Source organism: Cuculus canorus, chromosome 3 (genome assembly GCF_017976375.1).
Source record: "Cuculus canorus isolate bCucCan1 chromosome 3, bCucCan1.pri, whole genome shotgun sequence".
Lineage (NCBI taxonomy): Eukaryota > Metazoa > Chordata > Aves > Cuculiformes > Cuculidae > Cuculus > Cuculus canorus.
This window is the reverse complement of record NC_071403.1, coordinates 118919363-118934487: the sequence shown is the minus strand read 5'-3', so window position 1 is coordinate 118934487 and position 15125 is coordinate 118919363. Positions and strand designations below refer to the sequence as shown.

General features: G+C 42.9%; 1 protein-coding gene across 5 annotated transcripts in view; it reads left to right on the top strand.

The window, feature by feature from the left end:
- The window catches only part of ITSN2 (intersectin 2), an 89960-nt gene that overhangs the window by 63608 nt on the left and 11227 nt on the right, over positions 1-15125 (top strand). For 4 of the 5 annotated variants that reach the window (XM_054061192.1, XM_054061191.1, XM_054061189.1 and 1 more), the window contains 6 exons: positions 351-415; positions 1317-1483; positions 1804-1849; positions 2121-2242; positions 3930-4026; positions 5802-5993. In XM_054061192.1, coding sequence (XP_053917167.1) covers positions 351-415; positions 1317-1483; positions 1804-1849; positions 2121-2242; positions 3930-4026; positions 5802-5993 — 689 coding nt within the window. Of the gene's footprint in view, positions 1-350; positions 416-1316; positions 1484-1803; positions 1850-2120; positions 2243-3929; positions 4027-5801; positions 5994-10143; positions 13817-15125 lie in introns of those variants that run through there. The other variant, XM_054061194.1, reaches the window with a different exon arrangement.

Sequence of the window (15125 nt, the reverse complement as noted above, 5' to 3'; positions counted from 1 at the left end):
CCACTGTGTGAATTGCTCTTTTCATGTGTTATGATAGAAGTTCTTAGAAATTCACTAGAATTTAGACAAAATCTTTAATTTGTACTTCTTTTAGGTAACATAATTTGCGTATATTTCCTGTCTTTCATCACATTCCTTTGGTTTTTTTTAACTGATGTGATCTTGGATGCCATTCACATCTTGAATATCAGTAATACTTGTCACTGTTCGACAGTCAGGGAAGTCTTTGCAATCGATTCAGAGGCAATACCAACTTTGAGAGAACCAACATGAGTGTGGCCTCGTCCTAATAATGAGATTTGTTCTTGATCAGCCTTTTTCGTTACTCAAATCATTTTTCCTTTCTGCAGACCAGAAGCTATTTATGCAGCTGTGAACAGAAAGCCTAATACACAGCCTTATGCCGCAGGAGAGGGTAAGAGAGCACAAAATACGCTACTTAATGATACAGTCTTTCTGCTTAATGACATGTGAATAAGCTTAAATATGTGAAGAGTTTCTGAGCAGGCATTTTAGTGCTTGTCCTAGAGATGCAGCGTAAATGTTGAGCTACTGCATTGTAAAGCTGGAATTTCGGTAAAGCTTATCCCTAATTCAGGCTGAGCGTAGGCCTGTGGTTTTGAGACTTTTGCTCAAGCATTAATTTGTTCTAGAAAACTTTAATACGTCTTTTAGTCATAATTACTTCCTGCTGTTCTCTACTGTGTTATTCTGTATTGTAGAGACATGCAAAGTGATTTTTAGTCTCGTGAGTGTGGATCCATTCTCTTTTAATCAGTAGGGAGGAAAGAAAACAAATACTGCTACTGAGATAAATTGTGGGAAGCACTTTTTAAGCCTTTTAATTTAGTTTATCTCCATACTTCCCCAGTCACATTTTAATTTCACTTCTGTTTTTCATTTTTTGCTGTTTTAGTGCGCTAAGAATGGTTTTAATCAGGTTTTGGTGTGGAATACACGTGTGTGTGTGAAACACAGGGGTTGTGTAGAATACTTACTGTGAGAGATGAGTTTTCGAGCTATGGTCTGCAAGGCCTCTGTTGCCGCAGGATGATCGTAGGGTAGCAACTCTCACTGTGCCAAATTCATCTCTGTACAAGGTTGTGTGCCTCTAATTCAGAGTTGTAAGCATAAGATGAGATGTAATTACAATCCAACAAGTAAATAGGTTGATTTGATAACTTGTGAAGGCATGATCCATGTTACAAACGTACTGACGAACGCTGATATCAAAGATATCTTTACTTGCCTTTGGCGTACTTTTATCCTCCTACTTGAAACTGTTTTCTCCTTCTTTGTATGTGCTCTTTGCACAGAGTACGTTGCGCTTTATTCGTATTCAAGCTCTGAACCTGGTGACTTGACTTTCGTGGAAGGTGAGGAAATCCTGGTGACCCAGAAGGAGGGGGAATGGTGGACCGGGAGCATTGATGGGAGAACTGGAATCTTCCCCTCCAATTACGTCAGACCAAAGGATCAAGAAGTGAGTTTGTGTTCTGAGAATTAACACACATTGCTTTTTCTCAATTTTATTGTATTACTGGTATTGATTTTGAGCTCTTTAAGTAGTGATTTTAAGCAGAGGTTCATGTGCTTGATGAAAAAGAAAAGCCTAGGTGGCTTGAGTGCTAAATCAGTGCTCTCACCACAGTGTCACACTGCCTCTCTCTGTACAGGATGGTATGTTGTTAAATACAGGCTCAAAATTAAATCTCCAAATGCTTTTCCATACACATGCTTAAAGTTGGTGTAAATACTACTGCTTTTATTGCACATTAAAAGATGATTGTTGTGTCTTTGTAGGCTTCTAGTAACGCTGGCAAAACTGGAACGATAAATAAGAAGCCTGGTAAGTGTGTGGTAACTTTTTAACCTTGAGGGCTATTTCCTGAGTGACTATGAGGACTTTGGTTCCGAGCAGTGCTTTAATGGTCCGTGCCCGGTGCACAGGGGTTGGAACTGGATGATCTTTAAAGTCTCTTCCAGTTTAAACCATTCTGTGATTCTATGAATGGTGACTAATGGGCTTAGCTGCGAGATGTGTACCAGAGTGTGTCTGTGGATCTAGCTCTTACTACTATGAAGAAATAACAAATGCAATTAAAACATTGTCGTTTCAGAAATCGCGCAGGTTACTACTGCCTATGCTGCGTCAGGAACTGAACAGCTTAGTCTTGCTCCAGGACAGCTAATACTGATCCTGAAGAAAAACACTAGTGGGTGGTGGCAAGGAGAGCTGCAGGTAATTATTGAGGAAGGAATAATTGTGACTCCATGAACAGCCAAGAGGTGATTTGGGGGTTTAATCTGAGAAAATAACTAAGTGTAGAGCTCTAAAAGCTGACTAGAAAGTTATTTTCATCTTGTATAAACCATATTTGGAGATAAAACCAAGTTTCTAATTATACCTTGGGTTGCTGGGGGTTTTTGTCTGGGTTTTCTTTGCTTGTTTGAGGTTTTTTTGGTCACAGAAAATAGTAAAACTATGTGTAGGATGGAGAAGAGGGACATTGACAGTAAATTGGTTAGGATTTAATTGGTAAAACATTAAACTGTAAAATGATTCTGATGAAAGAACTGAAATTCGTGGAAGTGGGAGTTGGAAGCTTGTTTATTGTGGAGGTTGCTGTTCCCACTTTTCTCTTTTCTCCACCTAGTAATGGATTCTGCATCCTGAGGTTTGAGGGGCCTGTTAAGTGACATTCTTCTGAAATCACAGTTGATATTTTGACGCTGGTAGCCCCGTGGATCTTGTCCATAATAGCCTTCACCTTTGCGACCAATGCAAAAAGTTTAATTATGTTCTTATAACGTCTCTTATGCTTCTCTTTAGCTGAATTTGAGCTGAATTTAAACATGTTACTTTCACTCCCAAATGATCTTTGCAGTATGGGGTTGAACAGCACAATACGAAATTCTGTCCCTTTAATATCACTTAATTGCCCTTTCCTAAGATATTTTACAGCCACCTACACTCTGGTTTCAGTCAATCCTCTTGTTAACACCCATCTCCCCTCTCCAACAGTTAGAACAGGGCTGATCTAAGTGTTCAGCATCTGTTGTTAAACCCAACCCGCTTTACAGATACGGGAGGAGAGATCACAGTGAGCGAGCTGCGAAATTGCTGCACCGAGTTTCTGTGAATAACAACACTGGAAAATTTATTCATAGCATATGCAAAAAAACCCCAAACTTAAAACAATGAATAGTTTACATTTTAAGAAAAGTAGGCCTGGCGCTGCTTCAGGAAGAATAAGACTTTAAAGAATAAAAAGAAAAGTCAGGGAAGGGAAACTAAGATATGTAAATGTCAATTTTTGTTAATTTGAATTTCTTCTTTTGTTATAATAGAGTTCACTCTGCAGTTGCCACTTTCTAAAATTGATGCTTACTTTTACATCCTGACTTCTTTATGCACCCTGAAGTCTATTTGTTTCTTTGGGGTGTGCAGAGGTCTTTCCCTGCGGGACCAAAAAAGCAGACTTAAAAATGAGAAAATCTTTTTAAGCTCACACACTGTACTAGGTAGGAAGCAATCCTGAATACTTAGGGCAGGGTTTTCAGAAGCAGCTTATAGTAACTGCTACCTCTATTCTGGGTTAGAGACTCCTTTTATGATGTATAAGTGGAATGTTTGTAGAGTGAATTTTCAACCCTACAAATAAATTCTGCACTGAAATAATTTGCTGCACTTGAAAATTCTGGATAAACAGATTTGCTGCTAGGCTGCAGCTTTATTGGGATTGGGTTATTTTATCCTTTCATTATATTTTTCCCTTTAGAGATCAGTTTAGTGTTTAGTTGGTATTTGGAAGCCTGACCTTTTGTGTTTTGTTAGCAAAACCCTGTGACGTATTTGTTGCTTTTTCTTGTCATCTCTAGACTATTGGGTTTCTTCATTGTATAATAATCATTTCAAACATTTACAGGCCAGAGGGAAAAAGAGACAGAAAGGATGGTTCCCTGCCAGCCATGTGAAATTGCTGGGTCCAAGCAGTGAAAGAACCACATCTGCTGCTCCCTCAGGTGAAAACTTTACTTCCTGTTTCATTCAGATTATTTTATGTAACTGCTTCAGTTGTTCAGACACTGGTCTGAATTGCATAAACTGCATAATATTGTTTTCATGGCTGTAGAATTGGAGTTGTTCAGCCTGGAGAAGAGAAGGCTCCGGAGAGACCTTAGAGCAGTTTCCAGTAATGAAAGAGGGGCTCCAGGAAAGCTGGGGAGGGACCTTTTACAAAGACATGGAGTGACAGGGCGAGGGGGAATGGCTTTAAATTGGAAGGGGAAAGATTTAGATTAGACATTAGGAAGAAGTTCTTCATGATGAGATGGATGAGGCCCTGGCCCCATTTGGGAAGCTCGGAGGTGTTCCAGGCCAGGTTGGATGGGGCTTGGAGCAGCCTGGGCCAGCGGGAGGTGTCCCTGCCCATGGCAGGGGGTGGAACTGGATGGGCTTTGAGGTCCCTTCCTTGCTTCAGGAAGGGACTCATTCTATAATTCTGATTCTGGTGTCACGGTGGAAGATAAAATCCTACTCAGAATCTGTGTCTTGTGACAGAAATGTCCATTCAGCTCTTACCTCTGTCCAGGAAAGGTGAAGTCTCACAATTTCTTAATCAAAACAGTTCTTCACAGGGTCCCTCCCTACCTTATCTATCCTCTGCATACCTTACAAAGGTGTCTGTATCTCAAAATCTGTGAGGATCAGCACTCTGTCTTCTGCTTTTTAATTTTCCCCAATGCACTGAAGAGCCACGCTCTTCTCGTTTGGAAACTCCATGTTTCTAAGTGCTAGCAGGAATCTTACAGACAACTAGCAATCGTTGGCCAACACCTTGGACTTACCTGCACTGCTTCTTACAAGGAGAGACGCTGAGCGATGAATTTCCATCTTTTTTCTATTTCAGCGGCTGTGTAGAAGTGAGATCATTTTACAGAAAAGGGGCTTTTTTGATTGCATGCTTAAATTGTGCTGTTATCCACAGCTATGCAACTGCTTCCTGCCTGGGTGTTACTGGACAAAACTTCCCTCTGACCATACTGTCAGCTCACGATTAGCTAAGACACATTTCCTTTTCCTTTGCCATGTTTTTCTTACAAGCTTCAGCTGTAAGAGAGTCAAACTCACTTCTTTTCTGAGCCAGTAAAAGAGATAGAAGTGTACTTGATTGTATTTTAAAATGTATAGAAGGTCGATAGATGCTGCATGAACTGAATCCTTTTGCTATGTAAGTGCATAGGTATAGAAGGTGGAAATAAAGATTATATCCTGGCCCTACAGAACAAAAAGGAAAAGAAGGACAACAACTACAACTGCCTGAAAGGAGCCTGTGGTGGTGTGGGTGCTGGTCTCTTCTCCTAAGTAACAAGTGATAGGACAAGAGGAAATGGCCTCAAGTTGCAGCAGGAGAGGTTTAGACTGGATATTAGGAAAAAATTCTTTACTGAAAGAGTGGTGAAGCACTGACAGGGGCTGCCTAGGGCAGGGATGGAGTCCTCATCTTTGGAGGGGTTCAAAAAAACACGTAGATGTGGCGATTCAGGACATGGTTTAGTAGGCACAGTGGCGTTGGGCTGACGGTTGGACTGGGTGAGTTGAGAGATCTTTTCCAACCTTAATGATTCCATGAGCTTATGATTCTATGACAGTTCCACATCAAGATAAGATCGCGTGGCAATTTTCTTATCTAACAGTGTGTGACGTTGTTTCTTTCCTGTGGTTATGTAAAACTCCGAAAAAAACAGTCTTAATCCTTGTGTAACACTCTTCTGTCATCTTTGTTTTTGATTCATAGTGTGTCAAGTGATAGCAATGTACGACTACATGGCGAACAATGAAGATGAGCTCAGTTTCTCCAAAGGGCAGCTTATTAATGTACTGAACAAAGATGATGCTGACTGGTGGCAAGGAGAAATCAACGGTGTGACAGGTCTCTTCCCCTCAAACTATGTGAAGATGACCACGGATTCTGATCCAAGTCAGCAGTGTAAGCAACTTCTATTATATTTTATTAATTCTGTTCCTGTATTTCAAAGCTGCGTTGCTGCTCTTCTGCTTTGTGTTTGGAATTCGGAGTTCCAGGCATCAGCTGAACTTATTGGTACTTTAAACACTTGTTCTTTAAACTCTTTACTATAGTAATAAGTACTTTAAATACTTCTCTATTTAACGCGCAAACAGCCAGCACGTTACTAACAAGCCAGTGCGTGACAGTAAGAGTGGTAGGATGAGCTGAAAATACCAGATTCAGTAGGTGTTCCCCTTCCTTTAAAAATGTGGATGTTTGATAACTGACAGAGCCTGGGAGTCAGTGCAGGCACGCTGTGCTCAGGCGTAGAACTTTCTCGGGTTTTGTAAAATACAAAAAAAACCCCTTTCACTACTGAAAGGGACTCCAGGAAAGCTGGGAAGGGACTTTTTCCAAGGGCATGGACTGATAGGATGATGGGGAAAGGCTTTAAATTGGAAAGGAGATTTAGGTTGGACGTTAGGAAGGAATTCATCACGATGAGGGTAGGAAGGCCGTGGCCCAGGTTGGCTGCCCCATCCCTGGAGGTGTTCATAGCAAGGTTGGATGGGGCTTGGAGCTTCCTGGTCCAGTAGGAGGTGTCCATGCCCACGGCAGGGGGTGTGGATGGGCTCTGCAGTCACTTCCAACCCAAACCATTCTGCAATTCTGTAATTCTATGGAATGCTGCTTCAGGTTCCAGGGCCTGCTCAAACCCAGCACGGTTTCTAAGCTGAAGAACAGCATTGTGCACATCCCATTGCAGAGCTTTCAGCTGAGCTGTTTCCATATGGTGTGAAGTTGGAGCTAGCAGGTTGTGTCAGCAGTCAGCTGGCGCTGTGCTGTTCTTCTGTAACCAGAGAAAGAAATATTTCAGTATCTACTGATTGGACTTCAAGACTTCCTTGGATTTCCTTACAGTATTTTTTTTTCTCATTTAAATGTAGTGCAGAAGCTGTCATAGGTGTTCTTGAGAAATCACTGAGTTATCGTCCCTCAGAAGTGTTGATGTGGCCCTCTAGGGACCAGCTTAGAGATACGACAGAATATTATTTAAAAAATGCCCTGTTGTATTTTAAAGAATCGTTAATCTGAGTATTGTAAAGTTTCTGTAGAAGAACAGCAGTCTCTCCCACTGTCTTTTCCAGGTGGCCAAATGTCATGGTGTTTGAGGGGGAGCAGGCAGGTTTGGTTCACTCGGATACATTTTCAGCTTAGGAAAATAAACTCTTATACTGTAGTAGCCAGAGTCTTTCCTTCCCGGGACTTACCAGTGACAGCTGTAAAGGCAAACTTCCCTTGCAAAGGAGGAACTTGGGGCAGTGAGATGTTTGCTCTCGGAGTCTGCTGAAATAGCATTTTGAGTGGGAGCAGCTGTGCTGATGGGATCACTCCTCCAGTGGGTGTAGCTGCACATCCCAGCATGGGGGCTCTGCAAGGGAAAAAGGAATAAAATCAATGAAGGATATCAGACATCTGTCAGCAGGTCTCTCAAGTACAACTGGTGGTTGCAGAACGCAGACTGCTTGAGTTGTGCTCTCAGTGACATTGGTGATACTTAGAGTTCCTCATGTTTCAATGACATCTTAAGAGCCCTTATTCTAATGTTTGCACCAAAGTCATCATAAAGAATAAATAAGATACACAGGAGCTTTCGCAATATAAATAGCTGTAGATTTACAATAAAGGAGTGTGCATAGTCTCGTAATCTTCTGCTCTTTATTGAGCTCTTGCTCAACTATTCTGGGTCAGATCCTTTGTCTGTTGCCAGTACCTTCCTAGGACACATATCCCAGGTTTTCTTCCTCTTCTTCCAAGGGCTGTGTAAGGCGGGGTAGGCATCGTGCACTTAGCACTTTGTAGGGCTTCCTAGAGGCCTGGTCTGGAGATAATTTTGTTATTTGGGGGCTGGAGCTGGATGATCTTTAAGGTCCCTTTCAACCCAAACTGTTCTATGATTTCTTTGCCAGTCTTTGTCTGCCTTAAAGTGTTGCACTTAGGAACTTGCCCTCTCGTTATTTGAAGTCTTTTTTTTCAGAGAGAGAGCTGTTTTCAGTTTGTCATCTTATCTAAGGGACAGATCTGAGCCTTGTTCTTGTGTCGAGGTTTTCTCCCCTCAGGTGCCTTGGGTGGAGGCAAGCCAGGTGCCCCAGCTGCATCTGCATACTTGATTGTTGGATCCTTTTAGTGTTATAGGCCTGTTTATCTCTCAGAGATGTCCTTACTGAGAGCAGGACAACTCCGCCAGGTGGACATACCTGTGCTCAGTGTGCAAAGGCTTCTAGTTCATCTTACCTGAGGTACGTCATCTTCCTTTGAAGATGAAGCATAGAGCTGGATGTTGTACCAGTTATTTCTACTCTAATGTACGTACAGTTATTGTTTCTGTTCACTCCTTCCTTCTTTTCATAGCCCAGCATTGCTGCAGTTTCTCAGGCATCTGGGTTACTCTTTCAGGTGCTCAGACGTGAGCTCCAGGTAGTCTCCATAGTCTGAGAAGCATCTCCTTCCCCCATTTAAACCTGCCTGCTCTTCCTTCTGCCGGTGCGATACCAAAACTTGGTTAGACTGGGACCAGATTTTCTCTCTGTAGACTGTTCTTGACGTAGGTAAAACAATGGTCTGAATTTCCTTAGACGCAAACTTGATGTTTATAGTAATACCACTAGATCTACCTAAATTTTTTCCTCCCCAAAACCTACTTGTAATGTGACACGTTAGAGACATGAGGCAAGTCCTGTCCTTTTGAAGAGTGAGGATCTATATTGCCAAAGTTTATCTCCATGCACAGAACGTCGTGATTCCTGTCCACCACTGCGTGATGAATGAAGCTGACTGATTTTTTTTTAAGGGTGTTCATAGTGAAAAAACAACTACTAACTGACGTGCTCCTGGCGGGTGCATTTCTGTGTTGATATATGGACAACACATTTTGAAGTTCTGTAGTTATTGCCAAGTAACTTTTCTTTTTGATACTGGAATAAGAGTCCGTGGAGTTAGTTGCTTGGAGGTGTTGCATGCCGCAGGTCCTCAATTATCTTTTAAGAGCTGAAGACTAGTAATTTATTTCAAGATGCTATTCAACAGCTACAGAATTTTACCCCTTTTACTGAGGATCAAAAATACATTTTAAGCTGAAAGAGGGGGTGATTTAGGTTAGATATTAGGAGAAATTTTTTTCCTTTGAGGTTGGGGAGGCCCTGGTCCAGGTTGCCCAGAGAAGTGCTGGCTGCCCCATCCCTGGAAGTGTTCAAGGCCAGGTTGGATGGGGCTTGGAGCAAGGGGGTGGAACTGGATGGGCTTTGAGGTCCCTTCCAACGCAAACCATTCTGTGAAAATCAACCCCTTGGTTCATAGCAACACGGTCATTTTGTACTTCTAAAACGGTTTGGTGAATGTCATTCAGGATTGATAAAGCTTCCAAGTTGAAATCCTGGGGTCTGGAATAGTCTCCAGATTGCCCGTGAGGTGTGTGCAGATGCAGCACACGTCGTGCAGCTGCCTTTAACCTGACTTTGCAGTGCCTCTTGCAGACCGCGCAGACCTTGGTTTCTGGTGGGTACATTGAGTGACGCGGTACCTCCTGCTTCACAGACAGCTATGACTAAAGACAAAGTTTCATTTCTTTCCAGGCTTTCAGCAGAGTTGACCAAGTTCATTTTTGCACGCAAATATTAATAACCTCACTGAGGCTTTTCTTTACAAGTTCAATTTTTACTGATTTCCTAATGTCTCATTACAGATTTCTCAGGAGAGGTCCTGGCTTTATTGAAATCTCAGGGAATTTTGCCATTGCCTTTTAAAAAACTGTTAGGGCTTGACCTGGTGTCGTTGGATCTGTGTAACAGAAATGTTCCTTGGGGAGAAACTTTCTTCTCCAAGTGACCCAGCTACAAGAGTGTTTCAGTCAGTGATGGCTGGTCACAAGTACTCAAAACTCTGTGTGTGTGAATCTGAAACTGCAAGAGTAGAAGCGCAATGATATCTGTTTTCAGAAAGTTGAATGTTAGTCATTCCTTTCTGACCTTTTTGGTGTTGTTCTGTCTTTGTCCGTAGAACTCATATGTTTCGCTCTTCGAATTTATGTTCATTTTATCCTTCATTTTTTTTTGTTTTTTGTTTTTTTTAGGACCCAATGTTGTCTTCCAGTGTGAAAGCACCTCAGAGACCCACTATCCCAGTTTGACTGTAGCGTGGAGGCAGGGTGGCCAGCCCTGCTCACGTATCTCTGACACAATCCTATTGCTTCGTTTGAACATTAGATCCAGTCAAGAAATTAGGTTTTTGTGTTTATTTTCTTATAATCTTTATGACTTACAGTTGATTTGTAAAAGCGGAAAGGATAGTGGGTCTTTGTGTGGCTTTCACTGCTGTTCATTCTTGTTTCCTTTAGTGTTTTCCTTTGGTATTGATAATTGTAGAGCATTAGCATGCACATCAAGTTATCGTTTGCATGGTGGGATTGCAGACACACAAAGACCCACTATTTGCACAGTTTATCCGAGCTGTTTTGAATGGGTAGTTGTGTTCTTTTAATGTTGTAATGTACATACTTTGCAGAATTAAAGTGTTCGCTGGTTGCTGTTCTAATGGACTCGACTTAAACGCTTACATGTTGATCTTTCAAGGCTGGCAGCCTATAAGGCTCACCTGGGAAACAAACCCTACCTGCCTCCGCTGCTGATGGGCGCTGTGATTGCAAACAGGCTACGAGAGCTAAGGTTTAGATCTGGTGCAGTCCATCAGCCTTTTAGTGCCCATTTTAACTGTTAAGCATAGAGTGGAGGATATTTATTCCTTTTCTTCCTTCACAGTAGTACTATAGCAGGAATTGAAATTGGTTTGGCTCCATATCCCTAAACAGCCTCCTTCTTTTAAATGCTTTAGTCTGATAATTCATATTCGCTTTCAGTTTTAGCAAACAGCAAACCTGTATGAGTTACTGCAGTAAGTACTTACACAGCCTTGGTGCTACTCGGCCCTTCCATGCCCTTTTTCTTCATTAATGGTACTGAATAGTGTTCTTACCTGGCTGCGGTCTGCGGTGATGTAGCAGCACGCGCTGTCTGAAAGCTGCTCCTCTTGGTAAATAAATAAGCAGCCCAATACATGGGTGACGTCCATGAAGAGATGTTGCCAGAAGAGAAACACTAACAGACACCTGGAGCTGGAGGCAGAGCGTTTGGGTTTAAGAATGGAGCTATCCTCCTCAGCTCAAAACTGGTCCTTAAAGGTACGGCATATCTGCAGTTGGCACAGTAAAGGTGCCCGCATTTTGTTAGTCTGGGGGCAGGGAGGGACCGGGACATCAGGGCAATAACCCTAATACCCCTTTAAATAAAAGGATTAATTTAATATGCCTGATTAGATAGTTCTGTGCTCCTGTCACACCAGGAGAGATCTACTAGATGCAGTATTTATTTTAGTTGATTTCCTGAATTTGGTTACGAAATGGCAGAGGTCACTTATGCAATCAGAAATGTTTACAAACCCTGTTTGTTTACTGTATACAAATCTATCGATGAATGTTTTGAAGGTGCTGTCAAGAAAAGGTTAGTCCAGCTGCAGAGACTGAAAAGCCTTTCTCCAGAGTTTCTGTAGAGAGTGAGATGTTATGTATTGAATGTTCTTGATCAAATCATGTCTATGTGCCCTTCCGTTCTGAGAGATCTCTTGTGCAATACAGACAGCGATGTGCCTACAGAAAACTGTGAATGGATTTTTATTCTGGATGTATTTTGTCTAAACCAGTATTTTGTTATAGAATGAAATCATGTTATTGTAGGCAAATCACCTGCTAGGTGATTCCTCCAGTGTTCTACCTGACTTAATTTCCTTATGAAACTACATTTTAAGTATCGCTACTAAAATATGTGGATCACCCTGAAATGCCTTCTCTCAATTTCTGACTTTGGAAGCCTGCTCAGTGCGGGCTGAAGTGTTGAGCTACACCAGTGGCACCAAGCAGTCGCTTACTGTAGTCTCATAATTAGGTGACCTTATAAATTGCCCCATCTCTAAAAGGCACCGTTAGCCTGTGGGGCTTTAGTGGAACAGCCTTGCCCCACGCTCAGTGGCAGTTTTGCTTGAATGCCAAATCGCTACGAATTGTCTTCAAAAGAAATGAAAAACACCTTCACATCCTGCCTGGGATGGTCTAGGAAATAGTTGCATGGCATTTTCCAAAACCAGCTGGCATTCTACCCACTTTTTAACGGATACAATTGAAGATTTTGGTAGTGTTGGCTGAAGTTTCACACAAGTGGTGTGAAATACATGGTTTGTTACGTAGATATGAGCACTGATCCATATTGAAGCAGCTGCCCCTCCACTGGCACTGATGAGAGTTGAAATGAAGCATTTGGGGCTCTCACAGTTAACCTGTTCGTGTTTCATTATTACCTGAGCGCGCTCTGAAGTCTCTTAACTGTAATAATGACAGTAACACACCTTAATAACTCTGACTGAAAGAGACGTAGGCCCTGACTCTTGTATTTCTGCAAATTCTGCCTGTCACAGCTCAAACACAATCACCCCAGGCCCCGGCTCTCCTTCACACACTGGTGCGTAAAGAATTGCATCTGCACGTCAGGCCATTGATAGGAAGGACTGTGCTGAGGATGTGTGAAGGCAAGATGATTTTAAAATCATGTTCTGTATCCCTGATGAGGTGTAGCTGATAGAAGCTGGGTTTAAATCAGTCCTTTTTGCTTTCAAAAGCATTAGTTCTTCTCTGTTTGTGCGCAGTCCACTTCTGGTTGGTAAAAGTCCATAGAGTTGGGTTCAGTCATCCCAGCCGGCAGAGTAAAACTAGCATGAAGTGTTCATCCCTTATTTGGGTGAAAAAGGTTGGCTTTGAAACTAAGGACAAGGTGGCAAATAAGAGTTATTTGTTGAACTGATGGTCCCCAGCCAAGAGTTGAGAGTCGAAATGTTGCTAAGAGCCACACAGAGCAACAGTTAAAACTGAAGCCAACCCGGAATGCAAAACACGATGTTGCCTGCAGCGTAGTCCTTGTATAATCTTGTTTTCCGTGGGCTGCTAGAGAATAGGGGCCATGGTGTAACTGGGGTAAGAATGTCAACGATGCGGTAAATGCACCAAACCAGGTACTGAAAGGCCTCCTAATTCTTTAAGTGTCCAGGCTGCATAACAGACTAACAACCTTCAAAAGTGTAGATCTACTAAAGCTTAGTTTACAGAGCTGAGTTCCCGATTGAGCAGTTGGATCCGTGCAGGAAAGCCTTGTGCCACCACCGAGAGCCGGTGGCGGGGCTGGCGTCTGCGAATGGTGGGTGATGGTGAAGGGCTGTGAAAGCACCCAAGGTGCTGTCCTAACACCAGTGTTCATAATGGTACAGTTGGGAATGCCGAAGGCATAAAGCTCCATCCAAAACGTTACACGCAAATCATTGGAATGTCTCCCACCGGTCACTGAATGTCTATGCCATCTCAATGCTTGGTCAAATCGTGTCCCTGTGTGATTCTCTTGAGCTGGGTTGAAAACACCTGTAAATACGTCTGCTCATAGGAATGCCGACGGACCTTGGCCTGCGGTAGCATTGGGAGCTGCTCCAGGGCCGTGCTACTTCAGTGTAATGAACTAATAAAACTGCTGCGTGATGGTGTGTGCTGCCTTAAAAACTCTTCTGTTGTTCTCTTCAAGCTGGAGTGTTGATGTTTGAGGATGATTAAGACTTGCAGGCTCTGCTTAGCATGAGGCAATTGTTCACCTTTGGTTTGAAACAAAGTTGTAAGATAACTATGCAAATGTATTTTATTAAAGGGACGCCTAAAAGGACTTAGTTTGTCTGTTGTGATTTTTTTCCCATCTGAATAGCTTGGAATGAGTGTTGTGTGACCTGGCTTTACTTACTTTGCTTTTTACCTCTTTAAAATTGAACGATAAATTTCTCCTTTTGTAGCAAAGAGAGTTGTACTGCACTTATTGATTTTGGGGGGTGGGGATTGAATTTTTTGTTACATTTCCGCCCTTTCCATAGCGGCAAATTGCTTGGATTAGTTCCTTTCATGGGTTTCAGTTGGCACAGAGGCTGCTGGTGGTGACAAGGTTATATTGCAAGGGAATTAGCCTTGTGTGTGCCCGCAGAGAGCAGAACGTGGCTGGCAGTGACACCATCGCTATTTTAGTGCCAACCCATGGTACTTAAGGTGAGATGTCATCTCTCTGTGGTAGCCTGGGAAAATAAAAGCAGGCTGATGCAGGCAAAAAAACCCCAACCCTTACCAGCTTTTTCCAGACGAATCAACTGGCTTGAGCTAAAAAAAACAAAACCAAAAAATGTTCTAAAACAAACTGCAACCAAATCCTCTCCCCTCACTACATGAGGACGTTGAGTTGCATTGAGAGAAGGGCAACGGAGCTGGGGAAGGGGCTGGAGAACAGGGGTTATGAGGAACAGCTGAGGGACGTGGGCTGTTTAGCCTGGAGAAAAGGAGGCTGAAGGCTGACCTCATCACTGTCTACAACTGCCTGAGAGGAGGTTGTGGTGAGGTGGGTGTTGGTCTCTTCTCCCAAGTGACAGGTGGTAGAATGAGAGAAAAGGGCTTCAAGTTGCACCAGGGCAGGTTCAGATTGGACATCAGGAAAAAGGTCTTCACTGAAAGGGTTCTCAGTGGTTGTTGTTAATGTAGGGTTAGTTGCCAGTTGGAAGAAAGTAATTCTTGTTCAGGTGTATTTGGAGAGGGAAGTATAATTTTAACTGTAACTTTAGAGGCTGGGTTTTCCTGTTTATAACCTTGCCAGCCTGTTCTGCCCTGCTGTGGCGACACAGCTGCTTCCTCCTCTTGGAGAGCAGGATTCATCACAACAGGACTGCAGTTGGAATGGGCATCGCTCTTGCTGTGCCGTAGGTTTCAAAGGTACTGGATGCCCATGGTTGGCTCCGTTCTGTGTGATTCTCAGGAGGGAGCGAGGCAGATCGCACCCCACGTGGTCTGAACTGCGTGGCTCTGGGTGGGACGGGCTGATTTGCCCTCCGAAGGTGATGTAGACCTCTTGAGCCCCCAGTGTGAGCAGCTGGGGTTCCCTTCTGCAGGTGCTCCCCCAAAACTCCCTGCTTTTTGAAGCTGTATGGGGAGCCTGGGGT